We start from the raw sequence: 15,479 nt of genomic DNA, 5'->3' as shown, positions 1-15,479 counted from the left end.
TTCTCTCACATACATGAGAGAAGCTTCCTTGCAATATTCTCACTTCATGACTGATAACCTCATTTTCCAAATGAGGCTCTTGTAAGAACTGATGAAGCTAAACTTTATATTGACACAATTGCATTGTAGTGTACTGCACAGCAGTGCTAGCTGTATTTGCAATAACAAAGAAGAAAAAGTCTCTTACTATAGATAAATCTGTTATCACTTGCACTGTTTTTGCAGCTCTTCCTTAGTCATGATATCTGACTTAGTGAATGAATGAAATAAAAGTGTTTGGTAGCCATTGCCCTCAGATTGTATGTACTTCCTCTGATGTGTGTAGACACATATGGGAGGTTTTCTTGTGGGGAAAAACAAAACAAACAACTAAAAAACAAATACCAGAGGCACTGCATCATGTTGGCATGGTCAAAGTGGTGGACAGGCATGTTTGTAATGGAAGTGCAGACCTTGCATGATTTTTCAGAAAGAATTTCAGTTGATCAAAAGTTTCATTACTGTGTGGATGGGATACGCATGTGTGGAACTTGATGTTTGCAACAGATATAGTTTAATTTTAAACTTTCACACATAAAGACAATGGCTTCACTTAATCTTTTTTTTCCTTGCCTTATTAGGACAACCACAGTCTTTTTGGCAGCAGCTTGCTGGGCCTCAAAGATGATGACACAGACTTGAGCCAGGCTCTCTGTCTAGCAGTTTCTGTGTCTGAGATTCTGCAAGCAAATCAGCAGCAAGGAGTCAGTATACTGAATTAACCTTCCCCCCCAATTTTATAGAAAAAGGAAAGAATCAATGACTAACCACTAGTTATAAATGCTAACAGCACAAATGAGTATTTGCTATTTCAGGAAAAATATTTTTATCTTCAGGTTTTCTCCCTTGTAAATGATCTGCTGTCTTCAATGCATTTGTGTTGTAGCAAGGAGCATAGGGGAGCTTAAGACAGCTGATTTGAATTTGAGGGGTGTGTGCTGAAAGTAGGATCTCGCTAATTTGAATTCCTTTCCAAATGAAGCTGCTGTAGAGGAAAATTTAGAACTCACTACTCAGTACCTTTGAGAAGAATGCTGTTAAGGAATATCTGTCTTTTGCCAATGAAAAGTTTAAATTAAAAAAAGAAAATGGATTGAATTATTTTATTAGAAGTTAATTGGCGATATAGATGCAGGGACTTCACTAGAAATATTTAAGACCCATATGTGGATCATAATCTAGTTAGAGTGCAGTGTTTCTTATTGACTCCTGACTTCTTGTTGCAGTTTCCAGGCCCCAGTTTTGTCATGCATAGTTTGGGTTTTTTCCTCATCCAAATAAAGTTAAGCATCTGTTTATATCCTGTCCAAGTTGGTGGGACATAGACCCAGCCTTATGTGCTGTGCTGATTAGTAGTGGACTCTTGGATTGCCTCATACCCACTATGTTTCCTCTCAGTAGAAATTATATAATTGCACTTGGGTGATCCTTTCCCATGCACAAGCTGATGTATTAATGGAAAGCTGATACAAGAATACTACTGGTGGTCTGGTAGCTGTAGACAAAGTTCAGATTAATCAAATGAAGTAAGATTTTTTTTTAACAGCTCTTAACCCCTCTGAGCAGTTTTTGTAGTATTTGAGTTAGTATTAGAATGTAATTGAATTCTGCCAATAATTATGCAATTTTGAAGTTTAAAAATTTCTCTTTCAGGAAGGAGTGAGATTCTTTGTAGTGGATTGTCGTCCTGCAGAGCAATACAATGCTGGGCATTTATCAACAGCATTTCATTTAGACTCAGATTTGGTTTGTATGCTTTTTGTTTCTTTACTGGTATTTGAATCCTGACTGAGATAGAGGGGGAGAGAAATGCCTGCCTTGAAAAAGAAAGTATTCTTAATTTGGGCTTCAGTCTGTGTACTGCAGGGTCTAGATATGTGATGATAAGACTTTAAAAATTAGCTTCTCTAAAGGAGATGGTAGAACCATCATTTTACTGAGAAGTTTAGTCCTTAATGACATTAGAATTTGGGATTCCAGACTTCCTGTTCTTTGGTTAGAAATGGGAACCCATACAGATTAAAGACTATACATTGCTTGGAGGAGGAATCTCTTTTTAGCATCCTAATTTCCAGTGAAAGGTGTAATTAATTTTTAAAAAGAACACTTTTTTTTCTTTGTATCTTTTTTTTTGCCACAGCCAGTCTTATTACAGTCTGCTTTTACAGGGCATATATCTTGAAAAGGATTTGGTTGCTTCTTTAAAATTTTTGCTGTACAGTATGAAAGAGAAAGTGCAGTGATTTTGGCACTGAGATATGCTATGAATTAATAACTTCAATGAAGATTTTGTACTTTCTATTTGATATGAATTCCTCATTGAACGTTCAGTCATATTTTTCTCTGTCCCTTTTTCCCCCCCAAAATCACTTCCATTTCAGCAGTGTATTCATCACTTCTGGATTAGCCCTCAACTGTTTTACTTTAAGCAGTCTGTGGAAGCTGTGTGGAATGATTTATTTGGAAATATGTCATAAAAAACTTTTGTACCTTAGTAAAGTTCAATCCTGCATCTAATATCTTCACCTCTCTAATTAAAATGATGCATTATTCAGTATTATATGCACATGTGTAAATATAATATGAAATATAATTGCATAGGAGAGAAAAGGAGGCTGAAGGGCAACCTTAGTGCTTTCTGTAAATATCTGAAGGAGGTTGTAGCAAGATGGGTGTCAGTTTCTTCTACCAAGTAATGAGCTGTAGGACAAGAGGAAGTGGCTTCATGTTGCTCCAGGGGAAGGTTAGGTTGTATATTAGGAAAAATTTCTTCCCCAAAAGGGTTGTCAAGCATTGGAATGGGCTGCCCTGGGAAGGGGTTGAGTCACCATCCCTGGTGGTGACTCAATTTATTACTTGCAGACATGACGCTTGGGGATGTGGCTTAACAGTGGAGAATTGGCAGTGTGAGGTTCGTGGTTGGAGTCAATGACAAAGGTCTTTTCCAACCTAAATGGTTCTTTGATAGTGTGGTTTTTAACCTGGATCAAAAATAATTTAGAAAAAAACTTTCTCTGTCCTATGTGGGTGTTCTGCTAGTCTTAATTGGATGTCATATTCAGTGTAGTAGAAATAAGCATTTAAAATTATTAAGTAGTACAAATACCTGATAGTATATGAAAAAGGAGTCCATGAAAACAAGTCTTAAATTAGATGTGATCAGTTCATATGTATTTAAATTGTATATTGGAATTAATGGTCTTTCATAAACCATGGTGGATAAATGTTACCAGGTTCATCCTTTATTATAAAAGTCAATGCTATCAAAATATTATAGGGAAAAACTTTGTGGTGAAAAGTCATTAATGGAATTTCAGTGCATTTTATATTCCTGTATGTGCAAAGTATGCAAAAATTATTGCAAGGAGAGAATGGGGTGAGCAAATACTTTGGAATCCACCTCATTTATAGTTAGAGGAAGTAGTGAGATTTAGGACCTGTGTAATAAAGCAGCAGCCTTTATCTCTAGGAAAACCTCAGTTAAAATTCAGCCTTACTTACTGATGGCTAGGTTGTGTACTTTTGACTTTGTCCTTCATCATTTGATCCACTGTACAGACAAAATGATGAGAATCCCTTCTGGCCCCTGCCTGCCCCCCTCAGTCCAGTTACAGATCAAAATTCTCTTATGAGTTTAAATAAGTACCTTCCCCACAAACACAGGTTAAAATTCTAGCTGTATTGAGAAAGTCCTTGTTTCTCCATATCTTTCATGTGGAACTCATGTTTTTGCATGCACAATAGCCCTTCATGTATTCCAGTCTTAGCTTTTTGAGAGTACAAAGAATCACAGATACCTCCTTATACTCTCAATTGTAATTTCTTTCCCTAAATCTTGAGAAGTAAACGAGAAAAAGCTTAGTGGAAAGACAACAAGAGGAAGACTTTACTAGCATCTAGAAATTCTAGGTAGTTTAAAGGGTTTCATATCTCCAAAGCTTGGATGTGTTGTGCCCAAGCATGTGTAAATGTGGAAACCAGTCCCACTGCTGTGTTACTGAATCAATGCGATATGAAAGTTGCAAAGACTTGTTCCACTCTTACTTGATGCCTTCAGAAATAAACTAACAAATGTAAGCTGTGTTTCTTTCCTGGGGAGAGCAAGTGGGGTGAGGAAGTAAAGGACCATTCACAATGTTCTTTATGTAACATGAGGGCTCAGTCAGGTTCTGTGTGTGTGACTTGCACAGTGCTGAGGTTGCCATGCTTGTGCTCAAGGAATTGTAACCATTCCCAAAGTTTGTCTCTTTTCACAACTCATCTTACAATATCTTGATGTCAAACAATATTTTTTGTTTGTTTGTTCCACAGATGCTTCAAAACCCATCAGAATTTGCACAGTCTGTAAAATCTCTGTTAGAAGCACAAAAACAATCTATTGAGTCTGGCTCCATAGCTGGTGGGGAACATCTCTGCTTCATGGGAAGTGGCAGGGAAGAGGAAGACATGTACATGAACATGGTGTTAGCACATTTCTTACAGGTACTATTAAATTGATTTAACAGCTGGAGTAAAGGATATCTGCATGTGTCATTAATGGTAAATGGCAAAACATTTTCACCTTAAAATCTGAACTGGTTTTTACATTGTTTTTAGTAAACAAACTAACCCCTGTTTCATTACCATACTTGCCAAACTCATTCCTCAGGTTTTTGCTCTGATCAGAATTATCTTTTCTGTTGCAGAAAAATAAGGAGTACGTAAGCATTGCCAAAGGAGGCTTTATGGGTAAGCTTATTAATAAGGAAATTTGACTTGAAAAATCCTGATGTCTTAACACTGTTGGTATTTTTGAGGCTTTTGCTAAAAACCGTCTAAATAATAACAGCAACTAGGTCTCATTTGTCAGATTTTTGTTTTGTGTAAGTAAACACTGTGCACTTACACATTTGTGGTTAACTCTTAGGGCTTTCCCAAATTTCTGAGTGGTGAAAAATTAATGCAGAAATTGAAGAAATTCCTTCTTCCAGCTTGTCATTCTTGATGTTTTAGCCACTGTAGATTGCAAATTCATATGGAGATGCAACTTCATAATTGCTATTAATAGCTGTTATGCTGTTATGTATCTTAAATCAGGAATTCATAATTGATAAGTGGCTGTTGCTGGAATCAATCAGGCTCTACAACAGTGGTGAGATCTGTCCTACAATATGACATTATTAACAATACAATAGGGGCATTATTAATCAATATGTGTGGTGTTGTAAGAGCTGTCTTCAAGATCAAAGCAGTGCTTTATTTTTAATTGCTGCTGTATTCTAAATGTTTACTAAAATAATTAGTGTGTTAGGTAGATAAATAGGCATTAGATAATTCGATTTTCTTAAAATGCCTTTATACTGCTGAAAGAAAAGCTGAGGATTATTACAGTGACCACTGAATTTATCTACTTTATTGAATTGTGGGGAAATAACTGTTACTGATTAGACTTGGGTATATACAATATTTTCGTCAACAGACTAAGTCCAGTGTAATTCTGAATGTTTTTAATGGCCTTTTAACAGCCCTCCAACAGCACTTAGCAGATATCAATGTGGAAGGACCAGAAAATGGATATGGCCACTGGATTGCTAGTACCTCAGGCTCAAGAAATAGCATAAGCTCTGTTGATGTAAGTGAAATTTTAGTGTGTTACAGTGGGATGGGAGCCGTAGGTGTCATGTGGTTTTTCTTCACATTCCTCATTCTATTCCATAAAATTGCAAGTTATGGCTGTTTTCACTTGTGTGTTTAATTTCAAACTATGATCACAGTCTAGTCATAGGTGACCCAAACATTTTTGTCCTCTTGAGGGGAAGAGTTTTTAGGGAAGAACTTGCTGTAGTCATTCTCCAGCAGAATACGTGTAATAGACAACTCTTTCCCTGACTCTTACTCATTCTGGGAGCAAGTTACTATAAAGTGGCATACAATTTCATGGCAAAGCTCAAAATTGTATCTTTTCTGATGTATTATGTGTAGAATTTAGATTTTGATTTAGATGCAATGTATCACTAATAGGATTCTTTTGTTTAGATGTCCATAGCAGAGTGCTCAGTAACATAGTTTGTCAAGCTTGCTTTATGGGATGATATTTTCCTCAATATCACTGCTATTATTTGATAGAATTCTAAAGAAATACTCAGTTGTGTACCACAAAGTAAATTTCTCTTTTGTAGTCTGTTTCCTTTTTAATTCATTGAGATTAAATAACATACTTTTATATGATTAATCCTGAGAGGAGTTACTTTTACAGGGTGATTCTCCTAACGGTTCAGGTGATGGAAAAGGAGTGAAATCCCTAGTGAATAAAATGACAGTTGCTTTGAAGACTAAATCTGTGAATGTGAAGGAGAAAGTTATCAGTTTTATTGAAAATACATCTACTCCAGTGGACAGGTGCGTTGTTTATATCTCACTGTGCATTATCTGGGAAAAGTGACTTCCTATTTCATGTGGCTGTTTGTAAGTGTGAAAACTGGGCTAATTAGGAAAAAGTTGTCTCACATATTCAGTTTTTTAATTTTCTACCCCTACCCTCCTCACAATTTTATCATGACCCATGGAGCCTACTGTGCTCCTTAGTATTGGAAGGCCAATGTGGGTCCCTGTTGCCTTCAATGTTTATCTAGAATTTGTCACTTAATTTCACTTCTTAGAGTGTGTCAATTTTGTGTTTAATCTGAAAGTGAGCAATGATTTCACTTTTATTTCCGCCCCATCCTGACTCTAATGAAATAGATGAATGACAGTGGGATTCTGGTTAGGTTCTTTTGGTTGGTTGGTTTTGTTCTGTTTTGGTTTTTTTCACTGCTGCATCTTGGCAAATTGAGTTTACCTCTTTTAAAGATCTCGAATTTTTCCAAGTCCATATGTAAAGCTGCTTTTCAAACTCAGAATGGATGCTTGTTTGGTTTTTGTGTCTTCAGGTACAGCAAGGAATGAGAATGTGCAAGTAGACTGAGGAACACTTTCAAATTTGGAAGTGATCATTCCAAATAATTATCTTAACTAAATACAAGAAAAACAGCATTCATCTGCCAGAGCTTTAAATGAAATGCTTGTTGTAGTTCTTTAAATTCCAGCCTTTGAAGGTGTATGTTGAATAGCAACACACTGGTATTCAGGAATCTCAGAAACCTTGCATTTGTTTGATGGCAGGATTTAAAACACATGCCAAATGATGAGTAATTTTTAATAGTTCCTCAGATCATTCATTCTTTCTGTGCTGGAAAATGTTTTTCTAAAATACTATTATTACTTCTATTTCACTATTAGAGGCAAAATATTCTTAAATAATGTTTGGTAGATTTTGCTTTGTGAGGTATTAAACTGAATGACTGTGAAGATTTAAACTGAAAAGGGGTAGATTTAGATTAGATATCAGGAAGAAATTCTCTACAGGGTGGTGAGGCACAGGTTGCCCAGGGAAGGCTGTGGCTGCTCCATCCCTGGCAATGCTCCAGGCCAAGCTGGATGCAGCTTTAAGCAGTGTGGTCTGGTGTAAGGTATCCCTGTGCAGGGCAGGGAGTGGAACAAGTTGGTCTTTAGAGTCCCTTCCAACCCAGGCCATTCTGTGAAATCAGGTAATGCTTACATGTACACCATAGGTAGCATACAAAATGCAACTTTTAGTAGATTTTTTTGCAAATATTTCTTTACCTCATGTCCAGCTTTCATGAAGTCTTGTTTTTATTTACAAGCATCCTCCTTGAAGAAGATACATTGCCAATATAGAGAATTTCAGCTATTTATCTAGGTTTTTCCTTTACATTTTTTTAATTCTTTTGTTCTGTCCTCTGCCCCAATGTACTGTAGAATACCTTTCAATATTTCCTGGCCAGACAGAGCAAGCCTGGAGCGGTAAGCTTGATAATTAAGCAGTCTGACTAAAACCACCTTTCTTGTATTTAGCATGGCATCACAATGTTTGTAAGCATTGGTTACACTGACAAGATTGCTTGCATATTTTGATATGAATTTAATTTCTTGAAGTATATTAAAACTGTTGCTTTTTATAAGCACTGGTCAAGAGACTAAAGGAAGAAAAAAGAATGTATTGGCAGTGCTTTCTTCTCTTAGTTTCTGCTTTGTTATTTCTGTTCTCTTCCTTACTATTGCTTCTTATGGATTTCTTTTTAACCTGTCATTTCCTATATGCATTTTATTAGTAACCTGTACTAGTAGAAGAAATCAGGAACAATTACTGAACAAATTATGGCTTAAGGTTTTAACAAGAGAGACTATAATTATGAAAAGTAAACTTTTCATAAAATATCATCAGAACTTAGATATGACAGGGAACCCATACAGAAATTCTGCCTGGAAGTCTCAAATTTTTATGCATCTTATCAATTGGTGATAGAACATGCTGAAAGAAGCAGACATGCTCATTACTGGGGGGGAAAAAAACCTGATAAGTAAATATGCTTTGCAATTCTACCTCATCTTGTTCACATAACTACTACATTTCATGCAAATGTGGAGGCCCTTCACATTTGACTCACATACAGTGTCTTATAATTATTTCAGAAATCAGAATTGTGACTTGAGTTTTTATAAAATTACTTGTGATGATTGAAGAGCAGCTCATGCATAATCACTTTCGAATTTTGGTTATACTTTAGGAGTTCTGTAGCTTTTGACCCACTTACACTGAAATGCATGAAGGTTAGTGCTGGATGAATTATTGAAAATTTTAAAAGTGGGCTTTCAAGGATTTTTGACTAATTTTTCTTTCAAGTAATTAGTACATAATTTGAGCTGAGAGTTACCCGAAGGCATCCCAGAAAGGTGTTGCTCATGTGAGAAAAATCAGTAGTAGTGCTCTGTAGAAGAAGAACAATGGGAATGGCCCAATAGCACATAGTATATTTTGTTAATTTAGAAATACTTAAGATCATGGGGATTGTACCCCACATTTTGTTGATGTGTTTCTAGAATATGGTAAGCAAGTGCTAAAATATCAAATTAAATATGGTGACTCTTGGATAACTCAGAGATGCATGAATCTGTATTTGTAAGCAAGAAGTTTTAATATATTGAGATTTTACTTTGGTGATTTTGTTTATTCCTTTCACTCCTATTGCACATCTTCTTTCATTGGGTAGATGCAAGAATAAATTAGCTCACACTTTATATCCCTAGAGTATTTTCTTAAAATTTCAGTTCTTAAAAACCTAGAATGGTATTTTTTTCTGTATCAATTCGATTAGATCTACTTTGTGTTTATCACCAGGATGTTTCATTTGGCAGGTTTGCCACCAAAGGACATTGCATTCAATTTGTAACCATGTAATGATAGTCTTCCATGAAAACAGGTTAAAGGGAATCGGTTTCTAGTTTAAGAATGTTACCAGGCTTTTATAAAGTAGCTTTTTACTCTCTTGTTTACTCTCTTGTCCTGACTAACTTCATTTGATAAACACCAGTGAGATCTGCTTTTAGATCCTCTCTGTATAATTCAATTTGACATTATTTAAATGTGCTGCTTCTTACTCAATTGGTTATGTATTGCTAAAGCATATTTACAAAAGCCTCCATATGGAAGCACTGCCCTCTTGGATTGTCAGTGTCATTGATGCTTATTGTCTTAAACACTAATGAGCATGTTATTGTATGTTTATTTTTGTGCCATTGTAGACCACATTTCTGTTTGTTTGGTTTTTAAACTTTTCCTTATTTTGTTTATATTAGTAAATTTTACCCATAGAAAATGTTGTTTTCTTTTCTAACTTTCAATTCTACTTTCAGATATCCCTAAGTAATAGCATTAATTTACATGTTACTAAACCTGTTCCCTGTCCACCTTGATTCTACAGTAGCATTTAAACTGGAGTTTGTGAATGTACTTTAAACAGGAACCAAGGCTTAGAGTTAGGAAACATAAACACATAGTGTGGGAAAGGAGGTTGTTGAACTGGAGGAAAGGGACAGGCAGATTTTCTGGTTTTACTTTGAGTTTTTTAAAACTGCTAAGTGTTGCCAGTTCTAAAGGCTAAAATTATGAACTGTTTGGTTTTTTCAGAAATTGCCTGTATTATTGCTTTCTGAACTTCCAGGTTTTTCTCATATTTTTCAGGTATTCTCAACAGTTGAGGGCAAGAGCTTTTAATTCAGCTGTGACCATGTAATCGCAGCGTTCTGAGCTGGAGCTTTAAAATATTTCAGGATTTGCAATTTTACTGTCACACATAAAGACTCAGTTGTGTGTGTTTGTGTCATTTGATATGATCTGTAGAAACAATTTAAATGTGATTTTTGACAACACATGAATATCACACTGGTGCTGGGATTGTAGCAGTAGGAATTGTTTGAGCAAATATTTCATGATTTGACTCAAGCTGGAAGTAATGCACAGGAAGTCAGGGTTTAGACTACCACAGATGGTTTGTAATAACCCCACTGTGTAGTTCTTAAAGCATTTTGTTATCTTTCGAGGAATTAACCAGAAAAATAAATTTCCAGACATGTTAGTTAATAGTGTTTGTTTTTTGCTTTATCTGAATTTGGCATCCTTGTGAAGTTGCCCTGACTGTCCAGATGTTTTTGTTTCATGCTGGAAACATAGCATGGTGTCAGTTTTCAGGTCTCTAATGTGTGTTGCCATTTGAGAAGGTGAGCAGAAGATGGGTTTTTTTTTAAAACAAAACAGTATTTCTTTCCACTTGCTCTGTTACAACAGTCAGGCTCCCAAAGTGACTGAACTCTGTGCTTTAACTAACCAAGTTGCTTGATGGGTCACTCACTTCTTCCTTGCAGGCTGCTTCATGAGAGTCACTTGTCCTTCTCTGTTGCACAGCTGTGTTTACATTTTGCTAATATGTTACTGTGGAACTCAGACCATCAGTTTGAAAGTTACTTTTCTTCTGTCCCTCTCCTTCTCCTGCCCTTTTCATTGCCAACAGACATGTCAGCAGCAGTGACAGAGTAGGAAAACCCTACCGTGGTGTGAAGCCGGTATTCAGCATCGGAGATGAAGAAGAATATGATACTGGTACAGTAGAGAATTTTTCTTTTACTTAGATTAGCTTATTTAGACAAAGTTATTAAATTGGACTAAACCAAACAGTGTATCTTACATCTTTGTCTTGCAGTATGATACTTGTCTATTACTGTTGTTCATGTATGTTATGGTAATGCCTAGGACTGACCCTCTTCAAATACATAGGAGAAGATTAAATAAAAAGTAATTTGGGGTAAGCACCAAACAGCCAACAGGAAGAAATTGAAATAAGCAGATTTAGGGGATCTTTTGTCTCCACTTGTTATTTCTCAAGTAAAGATCTTTTGCAATACTGATCTCGTACATGTAAACTGGCAGTTGTGCCTTTATTACAACAGTAAGCAAAATATAAAAGACCTGGCTTGGCTGATATATCTCAGTTTAAATGTCTAGTATTGTCAGTTAGAGTAATGATCTGAATTTTTGAAGTATAGTTGGAGCTAGACTTTAACTGGCTAATGTGTGCACACCTCTCCAGTGTTTCAGACTTGGCTTTTTAGCACTGAATCTATTAATATTTGATTCATCTCTTGATATGCGTGCAGATTGCTGTAGAAAAAAAACATGCAATTTTTTATTTAAATTTTTTATCTCATTGAAAAACTACAGGCAAAATTGGAACACCACACATTTCATAAAGGTTTGTTTGGGGTTTTTTTTGAGAGCAGTTCTAACATTAGAATGGTTCCAACCTACTGTTGCCCTGGTTTTGCTCTGGTAGTTTTAGCCCACTCCCAATCATCATCTCACAAATAACTCTTCTGTGCCAAAAGGCATGTTTAGCTTGTGTTGGAGAAACAAGTAACTAGTCTGAGAATCTTTGATAGGCAAAAGAAGCAGTTCAGGAAGATTAATGAGAGTCACAGGTTTAAATAACATAATGACACACAGTTGATCATCATCTGCAATAAAAATTGTGAAGGGGCAAAGTGAAATTATCAGGCAGAAGCTTTAATACCAACAAGATATTTCTCCAAATACCATGTAATTAAGTTTGCACAGTTCTTTGAGCATCCATAATAGTGTTTTGCAAAGTCTGTGTAGTTTCAGAAAACCAGCTCCTCCAAGACAGGTTGTCTAGAATGTGTTTTCAGTAATAGTTTTTTACTAAGTTCTATTTATTTAATATTTGCTTTTAAAAGCACTATTACACTTTGTAAGTAAGCAGAATCAGAGCAATTGGAGTAAGCAAAGCCAACACATATGAAGTGAAATATATATGATCTTGATACAGAAGAATGCAAAAAGTGAACCTGTTTCTGAATAATTGGTTTTGTGAAGTTTTAGTGTTTGAGGTTTTTCTGTAGTAAGTAATTGCAGGCAGCTGTAATCATTGCAGCCTGCTCTAGGTGGATCTGCTTGAGCAGGTGGGTTGGACCAGGTGACTTCCAGAGATCCCTTCTGTCCTCAGCCATTCTGTGATTCTGTGACATGAGGGTGGATTATTGTTCCATTTGCTTCAATTCCATAATGTATTTTTCAGTGAAAATGTTTCCCAAAGTGTGTTTCAGATTCTGAATGGCATTGAAGTAAGTAGTTTTACAAAGTCTAGGAAACTGGCTTTGAAAAAGGCTCTTTGAAGAGCTGTCCTGAGTTATTTCTGGGAGTAATTTGTATGGAGTTAATATAGTTGATTGTGTTAGATAACTAGGTTGCTTAATTTCTTCTAATGTAACACCAAAATTACTATGTAAACGTAATCACCAACTTTACACATAGAAGCAGTATTTTGCAACTAAGTAATAGCACGTGCAGGAGTTGTGGGTGTTTCACAGAGGTCTGTGCTGAAAATTTTGGGTTGGAATATGTTCTTAAATGTCCTTAAAAAAGGATGTGAAGGCAAAGACAACAATTTTTGCTAATGATCCAAGGTTATCTGGCAGACTGAGACAGTAAGGGCAGACTGAGTCTTTTGCTAATAGGCATGACTGGGTAATAAAATGGCACATGAAATTCAGTATGAATTTAATGCAAGAAAGACATTAAAAACCCCCAACCACTTCTAGTTTCAGATCCAGCGGTGCTAGAATGATTTGGCTGTGTCCAGCTGCAGTGGGTTTACAATAAATAAGCAGTCATTAACAGTCAGAAAAGCAAATCAAATGCTCAGAAATTTATGATTCACCCACACATTAAATATTGTGTCTTCTGCCCTTGGTGTTAGAAACCATGTTTGAACAGGACAAGGTTCAGAGAGGCAGAATTAGGGTGAGGAAAGATGTGATATTACTTCCACAAAAGGCACAGCTGAATGTTAGGAGTTTTGTTATGTGAAAGAGGCATTTTAAGGGAGGAAAAGTGATCCACAAAAATAATGCCTATCCTTGAAAGGGATCAACAGGTGTTCATTTCTTCTCGTAAAAGAAACTAGAACCCACAAGGGAAGACTCTCCTGGACTGTGGTTGGCTTGCTTTTGGTACTCCTTGCCAAAAGATATTGGTGGTTTAAATGCAAAAGGTTTATATGGCTTCAAGGAAAGTCTGGACAAGTGACTTCCATTGTGAGAGAAATCCATGAGACTTTACTGCGTGGACAAATCAGGCCAGCCTAAGATACCCCCTGACCTAAAAATACTTTGTTGAGAGAAAATTAAGAGAGAAATATCACATATGCCTTTTTCTTTCTTCCCTCTCAATAATTCCCTATGGTTAGGTACACTTGCTTTGAACTGGTCTAGCTACAGTGGGTTTAAACAAATTGAAAAGCTGGCTGATGGGTGTGAATTTTTTTTTTACTGCTTTTACCCCTTCCCTTCAAACCAGATGAAATTGACAGTTCCTCAATGTCGGACGATGATCGAAAAGAGGTTGTCAACATCCAAACGTGGATAAATAAACCTGATGTGAAGTATAACTTTCCATGTAATGAAGTAAAAGAAAATGGACATATGTTTCCCAGGTACTGAAATTAAGTTCAGTGAAAACATCCATCTTGATATACATTCTAAAAAACAAATGTTGGTGACTTAACTTAGACTTTTATTACATTAGGAAATGAAAGTGTGAAACAAACTAGAACAAAGTGTTACTGTATTTGCATTCTTGTATTTGCAGTGCTATAGAATGGTAATTATGTATAAAACCTGGTGTAAAATTTTGCTTTGAAGAACCAGGTAGTAAGGAAAATTGAAAGGGGAGAGAGGGGCTGTGCACCAATAATGCTGCGGGCAATGCCATGTTTGTTTTCAGAAATGGCTATGCTACAGCACTCAAGGAAATTCTGAAGTCTTTTGTAGAGCTTTCTTCATTAGATATTATGGAAGTACTAAAACCTTTAGTAGCTGTATTATCTAGCTCTCTCCATGTAGTTTAGTCATAGAATTTAACTTTCTAAATAGCTGATATTTAATTAATTAACAAAATTAATTTGTATTTTTCTTTTCCTTCAAGTCATCTTCTAGTAACAGCAACTCATATGTACTGTTTGAGGGAGATTCCATCACGAAAGGGACTGGCTTACATACAGTCTCGACAGGCACTCAACTCTGTCGTCAAAATCACATCCAAGAAGAAACACCCAGAACTGATCACCTTTAAGTATGGAAATAGCAATACTTCAGGCATAGAAATCCTGGCAGTTGAAAGGTAAGCCATCTTAGAAGCAGAGGTGTAAATGGTAATGATGTCCAGGATGCTGTACACTGGAAATCAGGGGTATGCTGTAATTCCCAGAATTCAGTTCAAAAATAATAGTTTTTATTTAGAAATACATAAATCAGATGTGAACTAGGGAAAAAGATTTGCAGTAAAATGATGGGTGTTTATGAGACCCAGAAGAGAGGAACTGCAACTACAGTTCTTGGGGATGGGATGTGTGCAAGTGTTTTGTTTTTGTAATAGGTCTTAAATAAAAATGAAGTAGACAGTTCTCTGCAGCAGAAGTATGGATTTGTGAAGAGTGGGATTTAAGAGTATGATGGAGTAATTTTTTTTTTTTTGACATCTGACTCATATTCTCTGTGCATTGTGCAAGGAGTCCAGAGCCTAAATTCAAAACTCTGATTCCCTGAAACCTGATTCCTGGAAGTGACATGTTGCCATGCTCAGTATTTGCACACTTAAGAGGGGGAAGGGGTCAGATGGAGTGGTGTATCAGGCTTTTTTCCACTGGTGTAGACTGCTGTTCTTGGCACTGTTTTAAGAAGGTTGCTGATACCAGCTGGATGTTTTCTCATCTTCCTTGGAGAGAATTATGTGCAGGGGATGCTCTGTTTTCACAGGAGAGGGAAGATGAGTTTCCTACCTAACTAGGGATGTTCTCTGCCTGTTGGCTCCTTAGGTTTCTAAAGATAAATTAAAATTTTGCAGAGAACTTTACTGCTTGTTGAATTACTTAATCGCCACCTTGCGGACTGAAGCAGATTGATCTAGAGCTATAGGAATTGAAAAAACAAAAACCAAAATACCACAAAACAAAATCCAAGCAAGGACTTCTATGCTTCAGTCAGACAGTTCT

General features: G+C 36.2%; 1 protein-coding gene across 4 annotated transcripts in view; it reads left to right on the top strand.

The window, feature by feature from the left end:
* Positions 1-15,479, top strand: part of TBC1D23 (TBC1 domain family member 23) — a 31,715-nt gene that overhangs the window by 14,239 nt on the left and 1,997 nt on the right. For 2 of the 4 annotated variants that reach the window (XM_030949923.1, XM_030949931.1), the window contains 10 exons: positions 621-743; positions 1,693-1,785; positions 4,351-4,521; positions 4,725-4,767; positions 5,544-5,650; positions 6,275-6,417; positions 7,837-7,881; positions 10,926-11,014; positions 13,787-13,922; positions 14,414-14,608. In XM_030949923.1, the coding sequence (XP_030805783.1) occupies positions 621-743; positions 1,693-1,785; positions 4,351-4,521; positions 4,725-4,767; positions 5,544-5,650; positions 6,275-6,417; positions 7,837-7,881; positions 10,926-11,014; positions 13,787-13,922; positions 14,414-14,608 (1,145 nt within the window). The remainder of the gene's footprint in view (positions 1-620; positions 744-1,692; positions 1,786-4,350; positions 4,522-4,724; positions 4,768-5,543; positions 5,651-6,274; positions 6,418-7,836; positions 7,882-10,925; positions 11,015-13,786; positions 13,923-14,413; positions 14,609-15,479) is intronic. The other 2 variants (XM_030949948.1, XM_030949941.1) reach the window with 1 other exon arrangement.

The sequence above is a fragment of the Camarhynchus parvulus genome, chromosome 1 (assembly GCF_901933205.1).
Source record: "Camarhynchus parvulus chromosome 1, STF_HiC, whole genome shotgun sequence".
Taxonomy (NCBI): Eukaryota; Metazoa; Chordata; class Aves; order Passeriformes; family Thraupidae; genus Camarhynchus; species Camarhynchus parvulus.
Note: the sequence above shows the minus strand (reverse complement) of the source record. Positions and strands in the feature narration are given on the sequence as shown.